At 40.8% G+C, this 19,242-nt stretch overlaps 1 protein-coding gene across 11 annotated transcripts in view; it reads left to right on the forward strand.

The window, feature by feature from the left end:
• Positions 1-19,242, forward strand: part of camta1a (calmodulin binding transcription activator 1a) — a 636,729-nt gene that overhangs the window by 560,251 nt on the left and 57,236 nt on the right. For 10 of the 11 annotated variants that reach the window (XM_049462994.1, XM_049462995.1, XM_049462996.1 and 7 more), the window contains 2 exons: positions 5,515-5,668; positions 18,862-19,002. In XM_049462994.1, coding sequence (XP_049318951.1) covers positions 5,515-5,668; positions 18,862-19,002 — 295 coding nt within the window. The remainder of the gene's footprint in view (positions 1-5,514; positions 5,669-18,861; positions 19,003-19,242) is intronic. The other variant, XM_049462999.1, reaches the window with a different exon arrangement.

Below are 19,242 nucleotides of genomic sequence, written 5' to 3' on the forward strand. Positions count from 1 at the left end.
AAGAAAAAAAAGATAAACTAATAAAGATGCTGTCATATGCTGTCATGCATTATTATGGCAGATCATGTCCATTAATAAAACCATGTCATGCTCCTTTCACTGCTAATTTCCATGTCAGATGCTGTAAATGATTAATAGCATGTGCCATAAACGGCTACATCATCAAACCGATCATGACAGTTAACAGTAAAGTTAACTGGACACACTGTAATATTACTGGACAATGCATGTCAGCATATGACAATTTTATGGCATGCTTATGTCAGTGTATTGTAGCCGAGGTCAGTTAAACTGCTAACTTGGGACCTCTTTACTTTATGGCCATGTGGCCATGCATTCCTACCGCTGTATCATGTCTGTGTCCACTGAGGTGTGTAAGTGTGTGTGTGCGTGTGTTTCTTGCCATGTGCATGTGTTCTCAGAGGGTTTGCCCGCTCCCCTTGTGCTAGTTAAGGATTGAGGGCACTGCCTTGGTGATTAGCACAGCTGGCCGTGCCATATGGGGGCATGAACACAGCAGCAGCAGCAGCCTCAACAGCAGCAGTGCCTGACTGACCACTTCACTGACCACAAAGCACCCCAGCTCAAACGCAGCAGAGCACACTGGCAGCAACCATGGCCAACGTGTCCTGCACTTACCCGCCGCCATCTACATGAAAGAGAATAGCACAGATTCCAGAGAAGAACCACTTTTATTTGTTTTTCAAGAAGGTTTTGAGACAAAACTCAAATAAATGGAATACCACAAGGCTCTATTTTAGGACAGGTTTTATTTGTCACACTAAACATGTTGCCCCTGGGCACAGTTTTAAGCAAATTTAGCATAAACTTCCACTGGCTTGCAAACCAAAAGCAATCGTACATATCAGCTAAACCTGATAAAAAGTTATATAAAAAAAAAAACAAAATAAAAAAGACATATTAAAAACTGAATACTTTAAAGACATACAAGAAAATAAATGCTGTAGCCTTCAATTCTAGAATAACTTCAGCTCACACTTATGATTCAGGCAGAATCTAAATCTTCAAGTCTTAGTTAGAAAATGCACTTGTTTAGTTTAGTTTAAATTTTGGTAAATGCCTTTTCCATTAAAATAACAACTGCAGATGCAGGGGTTCAGAAATATAGAAGATTGTGGCGAACTGAGATGCTGGTGCTGTCTTTCTGCAGCTTATCACTCAGTCACTCTCCACAATTGTGGATGGTAGAGTGGATGGATGCCACTGTTTCAGGGTGTTTTCATGTCTGTGTTACTTTCTGGCTCTCTCCTTAACTTTAGCACCACAACATTGAGATGGATGGATAGATGAAATCCCACAAGGCTCTATTTTTGGACCTTTATCATTCACACTAAATATGTTGCCACTGGGCACAGTTTTAAGCAAATATGGCATCACCTTTCACAGACACTGGCATAAAGAATGTGTAAAAGACATAAAATGCTTAATGTTGCCTTTAGTTCTAGAATCATTTTGGATAATGTTCAGGACAGTAATAGACTCCTCTCTCTCTCCTGTAGGACTGAGAGTTTCCGGAGGTCATTTGTTCCTGCTGGAATTAGACTGCTTAACACCTGAAGTGTGTACTTAATAAGCACCTTTAGCACTTTTTTACCTGGGTATGGACTCTGTTGTGTATGCTTTTTGTGTTTACATATTTATTATTATTATTATTATTATTATTATTATTATTATTATTATCTGTATGCTGTTGGACAAATGAATTTCTAGAATTATCTATCTATATATCTAGCTAGCTAGCTAGGATTCAGACAGGAGATTCTCAATCTTATGTCAAGTTTGAAAACTCACTTCTTTGGTTTAGCTTAACTTTTGGTAATTAACTTGCCCGTTAAAATAAAGGTTGCAAATTCTGGGGTTCATCAATACAGTGAATTGTGTTGATGTGTAAACTGAGATGTTGCTTTCGTCCCCCTGTTTCTATGCAGTCACGTTTTGATTGTGAATGGTGGAGTGGGTGGATCCCAGTGTTTCAGGGTGCTTTCAGGTCTATGTTACCTTCTGCCTCTCTCCTTTTACTTAGGCTACTACTGTATATAGTCAGATCTGTTGGAATCATTAGCCACACACTCTGCTAATCTGTTCACAATGTCTATTGATAATCTATTGATCCAATCAGAATATTGACGATATGAATATGATATTTTACTTTTTACTAAGTTGATATAGGGGCATAAATACAGCAGCAGCAGCACTAGGAATAGCAGTGCCTGACTGGCCGCTTCACTGACCACAAAGCACCTAGGCTCAGATGCAGCAGAGCAGACTGGCAGCAACCACGGCCAACTTGTCCTGCACTTACCTGCCGCCATCCACATGAAAGAGAATAGCACACTACTGCCCGCTATAAGAGGAGGAAAGAAGGCCCCTTTGAAGAGCGAAGAAGGTCCTTTTTGAAGAGATTTCCTTTGGATTTGAATTTTAGATCAAATCTCCTCTCTTTAATCCATTGTAGGTGCTGTTCAAACACCTTGACACTTTCCCTATGAATATCAAGCACCTTTCGCAAGAGGCGCTTGAGTCACAAGTGCATGCAGTGAATTAAAGAAATGATTGATACTAAGAACTCCGAGTTCAGCTGTTCAGTTTGCGCCGGTGCCCTGATCCTCCCCGCGGTTTGATCCCCGGCTCCTCCCGTCAGTCTGAGGGCATTTTTGGTGAACGCTGAGTAAAGTTAGTAGAAGCCTCCTTACGATCGCAGTGTGAACTCTTCTATAAGGCAGTCGTGAGCGGCTGCTTCACCCTCTGCTCAGATTTTCCTTCTGCTCCCACATTCAGAGAGTACTTTAAGAAAGGTGTGTCTGAATGAATGGTATTAGTGGGATGATGAATGGACTGGGGATTGTTTTTCCCTTGTCTTGCAAAGTAATTGCGCAGAGAGGCGGTGTGGTTGGCATGGTTTCTGGTGTTGTTAATAGCTGTATCATTGCCTCTCTTTGTGTCTTCACACAAAGCTCACGTCTCCTTTTCATGCCATGCTAGCTGTGACAGTAGAGTGTGAGAGTGGTAGTATTACAATATTACAACAATCATGCAAAAACTGGCAACTCCATAATGGCAACTTTACAGGAGAAGGAAAAAAAACCTATGTAAAATTCAGTGTACAAAGATTTTGGAGACATTTACAAAATGTCAAAAAACAAAGATTTATACTCTATATAGACTAAAGTAATCAGACACTTGCTTATTCATTATTATTTATTTTCTAAAAAAAGGAGATTCATTCAAAGTTTTTGATATTACTGCAATACAGGAATTTTCACCAGATTTCTTCAGATATAACCAGGAATTAAATGATCAAACATGCCATATGTGATATTTCTGTCATGGCGAGGCAGAACTCGTGCAGACACATGCAGATGTAAATCAAAATATGCTTTATTAACAAAAGTATAAGGTCGATTCCAGTAAGCAGCAGTAGCAATTATATAGCATACCAGAAACGGAAAACAGTCGCAGGTCATACACAGGCAGGGCAGTATCAGAGGCCAGGCAAAAATCAAGGTTGGAAAAAATACAAAGCAGGGTCAGAAATGAGAGATCAAAAATACAGGTATGAAAAGCGTGAAAAAACATCAATACTCAGCAAAGGGGGCCTAACACAGCTGCTTAGTATTCAGGTGATTTGCTTCCTGGAGGAGTCATGTGATCAGGGTGTGATGTCAGTGTGTGGTGCATCCTGAGCAAGGTAGTTCCGAGACTGGAGCTCGCAGGCAGAGATGAGTGTGGGAGATATAGTAGCGCTTTTAGTGGTTGTAATACAATAAATGATTGTAATACAGTAAATGTACCAGAAGATATATTCTGTCTCTGGTGGATATGTTCAAAAAGTAACAAAAGTAACAAAGTAAAAATAAGTAACAAAGTAACAAAAAAAATATTACACAAATAAATGTGTAATAATATGAGTTATATTTATATTAATTAAGCTAAAGATATTGTTTATTGTAAGTAATATTATTTAGATATATTTGGACTCTTAAACATGATTAAGCACAGGTCATTTTGACCTGGGAATATCATATCTGTTCCTTATGTTGCTGTTTAACATAAGGTAAGGCTGGTAATAGGAGGGGTGAAGATGCAGGATGTTCTAAGTATAGATAGATAGATAGATAGATAGATAGATAGATAGATAGATAGATAGATAGATAGATAGATAGATAGATAGATAGATAGATAGATAGATAGATAGATAGATAGATAGATAGATAGATAGATAGATAGATTCATTCACCACAGTCTGTAAATTAATAAACTGTAAAACAAACCAATCATTTACATCTAAGTATAGAATTGCTGTATTTACAGTGCAATTTTTTAATCTGTGCACTTCCCCTTTAACCTCAGTGACCAAATTGAAGTGGCTTTAACCTTTAAAAATGGGGCTCTGTTTTAAACATAGTCAGGACGTTTTCCCTGAAATTTATGAGAACATACATATGTATGTGTGTGTATGCATGTATGTGTGCGTGTGTGTGTGTGTGTGTGTGTGTGTGTGTGTGTGTGTGTGTGTGTGTAGCAGAGCAGTGGGCAGTAGGGATGGTCCAGTCAGTGGCCTCTGCTTAGATTAATGGTGCGAGCTGAGAGGTTGCCCAGCCCAGCGGTGCCTTGATTTATTCACCACTTACCACTGATGAAGCTTCAAACAGCACACACTCATGTTGGCAGTGCATTTTTCTCTATCAGGGCTTGTATGTGTTCACATGGGTATGCATGCACATATTTCTGTGTTGGTGTGTGTGTGGGTGGGGGGTAGGGGTGGATATCTTCATAAATGTGTGTGTGAATGTTTTATATATGGTTAAAGGCAGGGGATTTGCTCAAGTGTGTGTGTGTGTGTGTTCTACAAGTGTGGTAATGAGCATAATCGCACTGCCACTGTGAGACTTGTTTTTAATGCAGCTGTTTACACCTTGTGCCTGCTAACAAAGCTATCCACGATTATGGGATGGAAATGATGTTATTAGCAAAGGTTCAATGTGCTTTCAAACCGCACCTATTATTCATACCTTGTCAATTTAGGACATTTATCCGGCTCACACTTGCTGCGCTGGGACTTATTGTAAGTAGAGGGATGCAGTGGAGTGCGTCGGCCCTGTGTGAAGGTGAATATGACCTCGTTAGAGGAGGGCAGAGGTGCTGTGTGCGGCATGTGCAGAAACTATATAAATACACTCATAACACAAATTAGCTCTCTTTTTTGCTTTTTGTCAGAGCTGCTGTGTGGTTCTGCTCACTCTGTACTGTGTGTGTGTGTGTGTGTGTGTGTGTGTGTTAGACTGTCTCAAAGCCCCAGCGATTCTTCTACATGGCGGTGACATCCCATTTGTGCAGCCAAAGCTGGCCTACTGTCTCCACTCGCTGCACCAGAATAAGCTCCACTGTACCATCCTAGAGTGATCTAACAACCTAACACCATTTCCCTTCTGTCTCTCTTTCCTTCTCTCTCTCTCTCTTTCTCTCTCTCTCTGTCTCTTTGACTTCTCCCAGAACCCAGATATCGTCTTGGTGCACTACCTGAACGTGCCGGCCATAGAGGACTGTGGGAAACCATGCGGGCCCATCCTGTGCTCCATCAATACAGACAAGAAAGAATGGGCCAAGTGGACCAAGGAGGAACTCATTGGGCAGCTCAAGCCAATGTGTAAGTACCTCCTCAGCCGTGCCCTACAGCTACACTAAGCACTGGTCATTCATTGGTGGTAATTTTGCAGCTAAGTACCTTTTTATGTTTGGTCCTAATCAAAATAGCAGGTGTGAAAAGGTGCCACATACCATGATCTACACAAAAGGACCAACATTTGGTCATTTCTTTGCGATGGTTCACACTTTTAGACCTATTTTAGGTTGTTGAGTCCGACTATTATCACCTACTAAACAATAGAAGATTAAAACCAAATGTATGATCAAAAATATTGTATGTAAATAACAGACACATTAGCCTTGTTTCAAGTAGTAAAATGCCATTAGAAGACTGAAGATTCCCCACAGCCTTTAGGAAAATGGTTTAATTTTACTGTTGAATTATGTAGACAATGTTAGGAGTGATTTGGTGTAAAATATTTCACTGTAGAGTGACTTAGACGTATTTACAATAGTATAATGCAGTGAATACAACAGAAAAAAAGTCAGTTTAAAACTAAACAAATACGTTTTTAAAGACTGTTTTGTCTTTGACTCAAATCAGACTTATTTTCTGTTAATTCTCACCCTTGGTACCTTGGTACTTGTTTGGGCAGGTAAATTACAGTAAATAAATACACTCATATGCAGACCAAACAACTACACCCAGACTCTTAAAAGAAGAAGCGCTCTCAGTCCGATCCCAAACAAAGTGTGGATCATTTCGATTGCAGTGAAAACATGATCTAAATTCAATCTGAGCTTAGATTGAGATAAGTTGTATTCTGCAGGTGATATATTGGTAACCTGGTATAATCACATAATAACTATTACACTTCACATTTACAAACTAATTTACAAACTAATTTAGACAAGATCCAACAAACTATAGGTGTGAAAACACCCTTAAACCCTTAGTTTAAATGTTCATGTTGAGAATAATATTCAGACAACTGGTTGTATATTCAGCCTTTTTGATTTGTAGTCCTCTTTGATGTCGCTTTTAAAGGCATTAAACTCTTCAGATGTCTTTGTAAACAGTTATGATTATAAGTTAATCGAGAACAGAGCACCTCACATCAAACTACCCTGAATGTCCTTGTTTACTTCTCAGTTGTTCAAAAGTTATGCAGACATTTAGAAAAATCTGTGGAATTGTCCTTTAATCATGAGTGTTTTAGCTGTATACAGTTCTGGAAAAAAAATAAGAGACCACTTAAAAATTATGAGTTTATTTGATTTTACCAAATTGAAAACCTCTGGAATATAATCAAGATGAAGATGGATGATCACAAGTCGTCAAACCAAGCTGAACTGCTTAATGTTTTGCACCAGGAGTGACATAAAGCTATCCAAAAGCAGTGTGTAAGACTGGTGGAGGAGAACATGCCAAGATGCATGAAAACTGTGATTAAAAACAGGTTTATTCCAGCAAATATTGATTTCTGGACTTAATATGAACTTGTTTTCTTTCCATTATTTGAGGTCTGAAAGCTGTGCATCTTTTTTGTTATTTCAGACATTTCTCATTTTCTGCAAAAAATGCTCTAAATGACAATATTTTAATTTGGAATTTGGGAGAAATGTTGTCTGTAGTTTATAGAATAAAACACCAATGTTCATTTTACTCAAACATGTACCTATAAATAGCAGAAACTGAAGTGGTCTCTTACAGTATTTTTTTTTTCAGAGCAGTATATATTGGGTATATACAACACATGAAGCTACTGTACAGTGCTAACACAATCGTAACACAATCAGAGCAACCTTCCACAGTGCTTCAGCTTGGCTCTGGAGATGACTACAGGCTAAAAACAACCCTCCACCCTGTGCTATAGAAGAGTGGTGCTTTGCATCAATAACACTGTTTGTCCTGGTTATCAGTAAATGGCATGGCCTACAGCGTGTCCTGCAGGTTCGGCTCTGGGCTGCCTGTGTTGTGTTTGCTCGGCGGCTTGTGGGTCGGCCTCGGCTTGGAGAACATGCCTTCAGCTGTATAGAGCAGAAGGCTTGATAGACCAGTTTATGATACACGATACACTGTGGTACGTGCCACCTCCAGCTTTTCTCTTTTTCTCACCTCAGTTTCTGAAGCTTTGCATTAGGCCCACTTTTACACTTGTAGCGGGACAAGAAACCAATCTGCAGAAGCAGCCAAATCAAAGCACAGAGCTTGACCTTGACCCTGTAGGCCTCTGAGAGGAAGCCCACTGTGAGCTATCCTGCTGATCCGGGGTTGTTGGAAGCCGTTACTTCGGTCGACGTTGCTTTTCCTCGGCGGTGGAGAACACATGCTACGCTGGCTTCCAGTCAGTCAGTCGGCGGAGGAGGGCAGTGATGTATTGATTGATGCGAGAGCGTGTAGGAGGAATTGCGTCTGACTCACCAGAAATCCTTCACACATACGTACGCTTCGGTATGCTGCCGGAGTCTGCTTATAGTAAACGCACAGCAGAGCTCTTGCGATGCTATGTGCGTATATTTCATAAGGAAAAAAAAAACAGCCCGGGTCGTGACACGTGTTTCGTTTTCTAATGAGAGAGCGAGGCAAGAGTACAAACAGTATCGAACCAGCCAGCGCATGATGATGATGGTGTTTGCCCGGAGTCTTGTAAGGACATGTCTCGAGAGCCGTCGAGATGCATGGATCGTTTGAAGCAGGACATTGCTGTCAATGTAATAAATATATGAATCCGCCTCCTCGCTGTCAGCACTTTTCCGAGGCAGGGAAGAAGGCAGCAGCTGCGCGAATGCATACAAGCCTGCCTTGCATCCTAATCGGTGCTGTAGCCTTAAGAGTTTTCGTGGAAATCACTTACGGTACCCCTTCCGCACACAAACACACACACAACCCCTTGCTCCAGGACACGCAGTGTAAGTAAAGTAAAGTAAGAAGACATTACATTAAATTACATCTGATGCCCTATCTGCCTCTAGATCCAGAGTTTTCATATTAAGTAAGTTATTAACTTTTTTGTAATAGCACGGACAGCAGTGTGAGAAGGGGTGATGAGATGTTTCCTGTCTGCCATGCTATGTTAAGATGCTATGCTAAGAAGCTAAGTATGCTAAAAGGCTATGCTGTGAGGCTACTCTGGTGACATGGCTTCTGCCTGCCCTCCATGCTCACACTCCATGCTCTTCTTCCCTTCAGTGTTCTTCCTTCAGTGTCTCAGTCTCTCGCAGTAGTGCAACAGTACCACCTAGTGACCACCCCACCCAAGCACAGCTCCTACTTCTCCTTCAGACGAGCCAGGCAGATAAATTGTACAGTATACTATATTAGCCATGCATAATTCATGTGCATTATACATCAGGCCTACAAACAGAACATGCTCCCTTGAGTGACCCATATCTTACAGGAACAGCTCGCATTCATCAGCAGCACGAGGTAAGTGTTCCACAGGAGGGATGGAATATGTATGCATCTCTATATTTCTTGGCTTGAGCGCAGAAGACTCTCAGAACCCTCCCAGGAAACCCGCCGATGTGCACCGAGATGATAGCTTGAGAAATAGTTGCTTTTTCTTCACATTATCTATGAATGAATGCTTCGCCATCAATATTAGCAGCACTAGAAAGTGCGGAGGCTCTGCATTTGCATCATACCTTTTGATACCGCAGTGATGATACATCAGGGTTTCATCACCGCAACACTATCTTCCGCGTGGATCGTGGATCAGTCTTCGGATGCCTCGGTATAAATGGAGATACTGTAGCTGGGGTCTGCAGCTGATGCGGCCCGGTTTAAGTTATGAAGCACTTGCTATTCCAGCAAAGGAACTGATTAATTTTTTACTATGCGTTCATAGCCATCCAATTATCCAATAATTACCTATCACTGAATAAGCAATAAATTATTTCAACATTCATTATTTTGCCTGCTTTCTCAGCCGCCGTCCCTTTTAGCTCCAAAATGAACACAAAAGCATGCTTAATGAGGCCTAAGCTGAGGCCAGGCCCTGAGGAGGAGGACTGCTGTCTGAGTAGGAGTGGCGTGGCGGGGTCAGACGGGAAGGGTCAGGGCAGGGCAGCTCTGTCCGGTCACGCCACTGACGGCAGCAGACCAAAACAGAGCAGAGCAGAGCAGAGCAGGCCGGCGTGACTCACTCCATCCAGCTAACATAATGAACAAACCCGCTGGCCAAGCAAGCCTCTTGCTGCATGAGCTGCTCGTCAAAGGGCACAAAGTTAACATACACACACACACACAAAGATTTACACTGAAGCTGTGTCCTAAACTGAGTCCCTGTGCCCTATTCACTACATGCAAAAAAAACACTGGATCACTGTATAGACCATGAGTACGTTATGCTTTTTACACTGAACGTGATTTAATAACCACTGCCTCTTCAAACACATTATTTTCAAAGAGATGCACAGCACATTCACTACAGCAGACACAAAGGGTCATACAAAGTTCAGATCCTTTCAACTTGAAACTTTTTGAAACCAATCTTCTGAAGAGTTTCAGTGCGGCCAATCAGAGAGCATTGCTATCACTCCCATTGCAATGCTTTGAAGCCAAAAGGTGGCTGAAATGGAAGCTGCTCTCTTCTTTGTTTTGGAGCCAAAGCATGCACCACCAAAACCTAAATATCGAAGCCACAGATTAGCTATCAGTGGCCCAATGCTCTATTCACTGAGCTATATTTGCCCAAAGAAGTGTGCATGGTGACTGAACTTGTCTTTAATCAGAAATGAGAAAAAACGTTTGCCACATAATCAACCACACAATGACTCAATCAAACACGTACCAAACTCGCAAGTACATCAATATAACATTGAATTTTCAGATTAAATATCTGCTTTTTTACAAAGTTAGATGGACAGGTTTAGCTGTCTATTGTTGGTCTCTTATAGCTCACTTTAACATGGAGAAATGTTAATTTAACCAGTTTCTGCAGACAAGCTGTGTAATACCAGTCTGAAAACCTGACCATCATTAACTTTTAAAATAAGATTTAGCATAAAAGCAGGTGTCAGCCAATTAAAAATTTAGCCTCTGAAATAAATGTGAAAGCTCACATGCGATCCAACTAGCCAGTGCTCATATGCAGACCCTCACTTACTACAATGGAGTGCTGTTCATAACATAAATAGTGTTGACAGCAGTTTGTTTGGACTTAAACAGCAAGTACACTGTTCACACCATGTTCTTTCTTTAAAAAAATAGTTATTTCTAATTTACCCCATTTTTCTCCCTAATTTGAAAGGTTAGTTATTCAATTCTCATTCACAAAAACTCCTCTAATCACCAGTACTGCCCCCAACATTAGATGAGGGACGACTAGCACATGTTTTCTTTAATTATGTGAAGTCAGCCACTGTCCCTTTTTTTCAAACTGCCATTGATGCAGGTCACAAGGCAGCCAATGCACTTGGAGGAAAGTGCTGGATCCCCAGCTCTCCTACATCAGCTAACAGAAGCCTGTGCTGACCAGCATCACACAAGGAGTTATGTGAGCAGAGAGCTCCATCTACAAACCCCAGAAAGAACAAGGCCAATTGAGCTCTTTCAGATTCAAGCAGCATGATCTAGGATTTAAACCAGCAAATAACAGCGCCTTAGTCCACTGGACCAAAACCAGCTTTATAGGGAACAGAACAAACAAGTTAATGAACGTTTCAGACACCTCGTAACATGAGTGAGCTCACTGCTCTGTGACAGCAGATTGTGTCCTACACAGCATAAACATAAACATCTGAATGTCTGTTTTCCTTAAAGAAGCTGCACACAGACTTCCAAACCAAACATAGCAATGCATTATGGGTATTTTGCATCCAGTAGTGTACAAAGTTGTGTTATGGCACATCTTGGAACTGATACAGCGCATACACATACTGTTTATTTCGGACATCACAAGTTGCCAGTTTATTAGGTCTGTAGGCCACCATAATACAAACAATACAATGCAACAAGTCGTACTTCTTGTTGCTGTGGGGATATGGTATAATTCATGCAGTCCATTATTTCTAGTTTTTTTATGTACAAGTGAATGTTAGAATGGGCAAGACAAGTGACCTTAGTGACTTTGACCATGGCATGACAGTTGGCGCTGCACATGCCAGTTCCAGCGTCTCCCAAACAGGCTGCCATCTTGGGTTTTTCACGCACAACAGTTCCAAGGGTCTCCTGAGAAAAGTGCAGAAAGGAAAAAGTAAGAGCAGAAAGGAAAACAGCTTGTGGATCACTGGGGTCAAAGGAGAATGGCAAGAATCATGAAAGCAAACAGATGGGCCACAAGCTGGCAAATCACATCTGAATTCGATGAATGTCATCTTAGAATGCACCACATAGACTGTATGTATGTATGAGTGGACAATACATTCCTATTTCAAGGATTTAAGGATTCAAGGAGATTTTATTGTCATTCGAATCACATGTATATGTGGTACATGAGGTGAAATGAAATTGTGATCTCACAATCCAGTTTACACCTAAGAGCTGTTGTTAAAATAGATATATGGATAAAATAAGATAACAAAATAAAATAATACGATAAAAATAGAATATAACAAAATAGATAGAGATAAATACACAAAAAAATAAAAATAAATAGGGAGAGTAGACAGGTAGCAGCAACATGTGCGACTCTGGAAAGCCAAAAGATGGCATGCTTGGTAAAATATGGAAGATTCCATCTTGTTTGTGCTTGAGAAGAAGAGAAAATCTGGAGCCAGACCATTCTCAGTATTTCTGCCATATTTTTTAGTGGCAAATTGTTTGTCTGTTCCTATGGACAATTCGGGCCAGACACTGCTGGTTGTGATCATTACCACCCACTGCACTGTCCACTGTGGGTGGTAGTGCAGGTACATTCTATGGTACACATGTGACACTGTGGATCAAGGAATGGCACACAACTTCTGAAATAAAATGTGTCTCATTCATCTGGCACCCAATAACGAGCCTCTCAGGAATTGCCATGAGTACACTGGCCAGTGTTCACCTGCACACACAAGATAATATCTCCAAGCCATCCGCTAAATTATCTATTCATAATGAATTTTCACACTGCTATCCCATATCCAATAGTACTAAAATAACACGAAAAAGATCTTTATATAACCAGTGGCTACAATTAAAACTCCCAAGGAACACTTATCCCAAGACTATATAGTCACCCATATAAAACACACACATCCATACAAGAATGGACAATGCATAAAAATGAATACTTGAAGCAAAGTGTTAAAATATACTGAATAAATGTTTGCATACAAAAGTTTTGAGAACATATACATGTTTTATTGATCTTCTAGGTTTAAAACTCAACCTCCGCAAACACTTCAGCATCATGACAGCCCCTCCCCAGCCATGCTCAGCAGGCTCAGAGATGTGTAATGAGATTTATATACCCTAAAGATAGTCTGTGACGCAAACCACAAATAGGCTGTTATTGAAGCCACCAGTTGGCAGTGTGCTGGTGAAGTTCTGTGAGTGGGTAGGCCTAGCTGAAGGGGGCACAGCAGAATCTTTTGGCCTGAGCTGTCACCTCTTCTTACTTCAAAATGATGCTGAGTGAGAGGGAGAGCAATGCTCAGGCTATACATCACTGTCCATCGCCCTCAAGCAGCAGAGATGAAACTTACTCTCTGAGTGTGTGTTGTGTGTGTGTGTGTCTGTGTGCGCACAATAGAGTGTGCACAAAGGCACACAATCGTTGAGATGTGTTTCCTATTATGAGCTTTATTGCTCAGTTCTGAATTTTTGCTCAAATCTAATCTTTCTGTCTTGATGCTTCACCTTCATGCTGTGAGTGATCTATATCATTATGTCATTAGTGTGAGCATTGTGTCTGCAATGAGCAGAACCATATACAGACATGCTATCATTATTTAGCTATTTTTTTTAAGAACTGGGCATGATCAAACAGTTACAGCTTCTAATCTGACCATTTTTATGTATACGCATCATCAAAAAAATAGGATTACAATGATACTCATAAGGAAGATAAAGGTTATCTGGAACAATAAATGGTGTATAATGGATACGTAATGCAACATGCTTTTTACAGACTTCTCGACATAGAGTTGTAGAGGTTCCTAATGGGGTCCTGCGATATTCTAACCCACGCATCTTAAATTTCCTACAGAATTTGCAGGGATGGACTGTTAATAGCACATCAAAAAGCAACTCACACAATCAGGGGATAGGCAAGCTCTTGAGATGGAAGCATTGTGTGGATAGGGAGCATTGTCCTATCGGATAGTGCACTAAAGATGACCTGCTGCCAAACTGCATTTGTCCTGGTGTTCTGGTGTGGGGTTCAATTTTATACGATGCCAGATCACCGGATTATTCATAATGTGGATCTATTTTTAGTAGAAAAAATAAATTATATTTTTCTTGATTTTAGTTGAATTATATGAATTTTAAAGTACATATCATTGCTGTCCAATGAAAAACACTTATCTCCATTTTTGTCGATTTTAGGTTTACTACATAATTTGAACAGACAATTTGTCCCTTACACTGTGCCAATTTTTTTTGATGAATGGACCAATAGAAACTCTTAAAAATGACCTAGAATAAATTATTTTTACATTGACTTCCATTGAAACTTTACAAGGTTTTTTCTCTCTCCTGTAAAGTTGCTGTTTTGGAGATAAGTGTTTTTCATTGGAAAGCGACAATATTTTTATTTTAAAATATTAAATATATGGGGATATGATGTATGAATACATATGTTGGGTTGTGGGTCCCTAAGGAAGCACAGTAGTGTTGCATTACCTGAACTCCATCAGAACCTCTCCTTCTTCAGAACCACTTTCCTGATGTCATTTTTACCTCCACATTTGTATGAACCTAAACTTCTGAACTCTCTTATTATTTTTTGAGGTGCCTCAGTGCTGCCTCCTGCTTGGCTGTGGCCTCTCGCTCTTTTCGATTGATTTGTTTGCAAGCCAATGGCAGAGTGGGTGTAATGTGTTATGGCATGTTGCAGGGTTTCTCTGGCCAAGTGTGGAGTGCTGGAGCTCACTGGAGCTCAGCCACCTGCTGTGTGTGTGACAGCTGTTGTGTTCCCTCTTCCTGCCTGTTCATATGGCTCATGGGTTCCAGCAGCAGGCTTTTATCTCCTCGCTTCTGTATGTTCTCCTCCTCTAACCTCTCTTCACCACACTCCCTCCCATTCTGACTGCTTCTCTCTGTAACATGTCACGGCATGGGGTTGTAGAGGTTCTTAATGCTGCCCTTTGATAATCCATCCCAAGCAGTTTGATATTTCTATAGATTTTGGGGTGTCTATGGGTGGGGTGTAGAAAATAGCATGACATATATAGCATGGCTTTATAACATCAGAAAAATTAGACCGTTTCTGACGCAACAGGCCACCCAACTCCTGGTACAAGCAGTGGTCATCTCACGCCTCGACTACTGCAATGCTATACTATCTGGCCTCCCGGCCTGTGTACTAAAACCACTCCAAATGATCCAGAATGCAGCAGCACGTCTGGTCTTCAACCAGCCAAAACAGGCACATGTCACCCCACTGCTCATTGAGCTCCATTGGCTACCAGTTGCTGCTCGTATCAAATTCAAAGCTCTTACAATCGCCTACAAGGTGATGACAGAACAGCTCCTTCCTACCTGCACTCACTCCTGAAGGCTTATGCTACCTCCCGTCTGCTGCGCTCCTCCAATGAACGTCGCCTCGCTTTAAATAAAACAAACATTCACACAAAGCAATCCAGACTGTTCTCATACAGAGTTCCCCAATGCTGGAGAATCTCTCACTATCTTTAATAAACTCCTGAAGACAGAGCTCTTCAATGAGCACTTACTCTCTTAACACCTCTAACCTCATTTTCTTCTTCCTCTCCTTTACTCCTCTATCCCATTATCTCCCTTTTACCTCCTTTAGGCCCTATATAAAGATGTTTTTTTTTTTTTTACCAAAAAAATAAATAAATACTCCAACACACTACCGCTGCCTCGACTAGCGAATTGGGACATGGCTGGGAAAAATACGCCCTTATAAGGAGAACCCAAGGAGAGCCCAAGAACGGGCAGAAACTAACGTAACGCCGAGCGCGACAGAGAGACAGGGGAGGATTGTAAACAAAAGCTCACCAGAGAAGCATTTTATTTTTATTTCTTTTCATTATTGTTCATTATAGTTCAAACAACCTCATGGGCCGACCCCTGTTGTAGAGGTTCCTATTGGTGTCCTGAGATAATCCATCACATCCAATTCTGTTATTCCTGCAGATTTCACAATAGGTGTGGAGAGTTGATAGCGTGTTAAATAGCATCACGATCATTTTAATTAGTGGAGAGACAGCAGTATGTGGACGAGCATTGTCCTGCTTACCAGAGTATGCATACAGAAAAGGTACGGCTCCTGGTTGCACCTTATTTACATAACCACATATTTACAAGCCAAAATGCTTGTAATGAAGACCAAAGGTGATCTGGCATTGTATAAAATTGATCCCCACACCGTAATACCAGGCCTTTACAACTCTTTACAACAACCCACAGCGCTTCCACTCATCATACCTATTTATATGACCCATGAGTTCCAGCAGCAGGATTTTATCTCTTCGTTTCTGTACGTTCTTCTCCTTTTCCTCTCCTCCTCTAACCTCTCTTCACCGTGCTCCCTCCCCCTCCCCCGGCTTTTCTCTGATGCCAGCCTGTTTTATAGGCGAGGAGTCAAAACAGGCTGAGCTCACATTAAGGCCGCCTTGATGCCCGACATTCTAAATGCGTTCTACTCTGCTCTGCTCCAGAAATATCACTCCTTTCTGGGAGAGAGTGGGGCGTGGCACTCATGTTGGCAGGCCTGGTGAGAGTGCAAGCCTGGATATTAGCAGCCTCCCTGGCTGGGGAGCCACTTATGGGAGGAGAGAGGAAAAGAGCAGTGCGTTCTGTTCTGTACTCATCTATCTTTTACCTTTATCATGGCACCAAGTTACAGCTTAAGGTGGTAGAATATAGCAGGATGTTCTGATGCTCTGTGAACTCATGAATTACTTAAATCATGTTACTAAGAGTATCAGTAGACAGTACGTTTTCTGGTACCACACTAGGGGAGGCTACCAATGCTCCTCAACAATATCTCAGCAGATATTGTTAACAAAGTTTGGAATCAATGAATCCTGTATAATACTTTGTATAGTCATTTTTACAACAGCATAAATGGAAAGAAATAACTGGAGGCAAGTTTTTCTTTTTAGATCTATTTAATCTAAACTTACCAAGAACATGATTCTAACATATTCAGCCTGTATACCTCTTAATTTCAAATACAGTCAGCTGGGATGCCAGAGCAGGAGCTAAAGGCCCAGCTGCAACATCGGTAGGTAAATGTGCTGCAGGATGCCATACAGAACCTGTGTGCCTCCATATAGGCACCAATAATTTATCATCTTGTATCAAAGTTAGAGGCGTCCCTTCTGTTATCTGGAGCCTCCTTTTCATTTCAATACTGTTTTCCTCAATAAACTGTTTTCTCTATAATTTAGTAAACAGGTATAACATCATTATTCCATTACGACAACTCAATAATGGCGCATTATTTTATGTCTTTGTTGCCAAATGTGCCTTAGGTTAGTCTGTATTAGACAGAATATGAACATTTGCTTGTTGCTTGGCAATTATTACTTGTTTTAGTTGTACAGGGTGAAGTTTTGCTCAGCCAATGACGGATGCCTGTTATAGCATGCCTCAAAAGCGTCTCAGACCACCGTTTTTATGTAGATTGTTCCTACCTAAATGTAATCCTGATGCTCACTTCTGTATGTTTGCACTTCTCTCAGTAACACCTGTTAAACACAACATGCCAGACGTCTCGGCATGAAGTTGTAGAGGTTCCTAATGGTGTCCTGAGATAATTTATCACATGCAGCTTGAATATTCCTGCAGATTTCACAATAGGGGTGGAGAAATGAGAGTGCATTTAAAAGCATCCCACACATTTTCAGAGGAGAGGCAGCAGTATGTGGATGAGCATTGTCCGGTCGGAATAACATAACATAGGGCTGTCAAAATGCCTGTAATGAAGACCAAGGGTAATCTGGCATTCTTAGTTAACATGAGAAACAGAAGATACTGTGTCTTCAAAGCACAACCCATTCAATTGATTGTTGAATGTCTCCTAGAGAGACGGACGCATTTACAATGCGTGGGTGTGTTTATGTGGATTGGCCTAATCTGGATATAATCCTGACGCACGAATCTGAACTAACGTGTGGAAAACGTCATCTTAACAATAATAAAAACAAAATGTATCAGGACCCAGAGACAAGGAACACAGGGAAGTTGCAGGACATATTATGGGAAAGACTAAAAAGAATAAGAAACTAGAAGGGTCTTGTTTCATTGCACATTTTCTACTAAGAAGTTGGGTGCTAGCTGTGTCTGTAACTGTGCCCTGTTCACTATAGAGTGCACTAAGTTAGCATTTCTTCATGTTGTGGTGGTGTTTAAAGACGCAGTGCCAATTTTTCTATGCACTGTAACTTTTCTTCAGTTAACTGTAATACAAATCATATGAAAATGATGTACTCTATTTGACGTGAAATACCCAGAATCCATTGCATTGTTGGGTTTAAAGATTTCAACACAGCTATATTATATTGAGTTTGAGTTTTTATTGGACATTATATTAAGTTACAGTACAAATAATAACAAAAACAATGTTAACATCCATTTTCCCCTAAACAACCCATATTGGTCCAACGAGAATACAAAAAAGAGAGGAGATGAGTAGCGTTTTTAGAATAAACAATGAAATAAAATGTAAAAGATACAAATGTGAATAGAAAATAATTTGATATTAAAATAAATAATTAATAATAATTAAAGTAAAGGTAACAATGAGTATGGTAGACACACTTGACCAGCATTTAAAACAGATTTATGTGCGACATAATAAACTGCAACTCATAATATGGTGTCCAAAATTGCTAATTACTTTATTAATTCTGTTCCATGTAATAGTGCTCTAGTGATGTAGGGACAAGTAAAAAGGGCACAGTTGAAGACACAGCTCTTGTCTGGGATGCAGCACAAGAAAACAGGAGAGTACCAGAAGTAAATGAAAGGTTCTCAGTTTTCCCAAAAAGGGCTAACATGGTTGGTAGTTAGTAGTTAAGGTCAGACTGGGTGTACGTATAAATGTGTGTGTGAGCTGGGTGGGGTGCTAGGCTTGGCTGGTGGACTGTGCAGCGGCTGACAACTGTGTCTCCTCTCTCCCTCGGCAGTTCATGGCATCAAGTGGACTTGCAGCAATGGGAACAGCAGCTCTGGTTTCTCAGTGGAGCAGCTGGTGCAGCAGATTCTGGACAGCCACCAGACCAAGCCCCCTCCCCGGACTCACAACTGCCTCTGCACAGGCACGCTGGGTAAGGGACAGCAGGGAGAGACAGAAACAGGCAGAGAGAGAGAGAGAGGTAGAGGCAGAGGGTGGGATTATATAACACACAGAGGACAGAGACAGGCTGCAGGACTGGATGATACATGATACATGCAGGCTGTTGTAATATGCATTTCCTGGAAGCAGACAAATTGTCAGATAAGCAGGTTTTAATGTCTAAAGTTTATCGCAATTTTGTCTAATATTTGTTGCAAAAAAATAACATTAT

This window comes from Astyanax mexicanus, chromosome 13, assembly GCF_023375975.1.
Source record: "Astyanax mexicanus isolate ESR-SI-001 chromosome 13, AstMex3_surface, whole genome shotgun sequence".
Taxonomy (NCBI): domain Eukaryota; kingdom Metazoa; phylum Chordata; class Actinopteri; order Characiformes; family Acestrorhamphidae; genus Astyanax; species Astyanax mexicanus.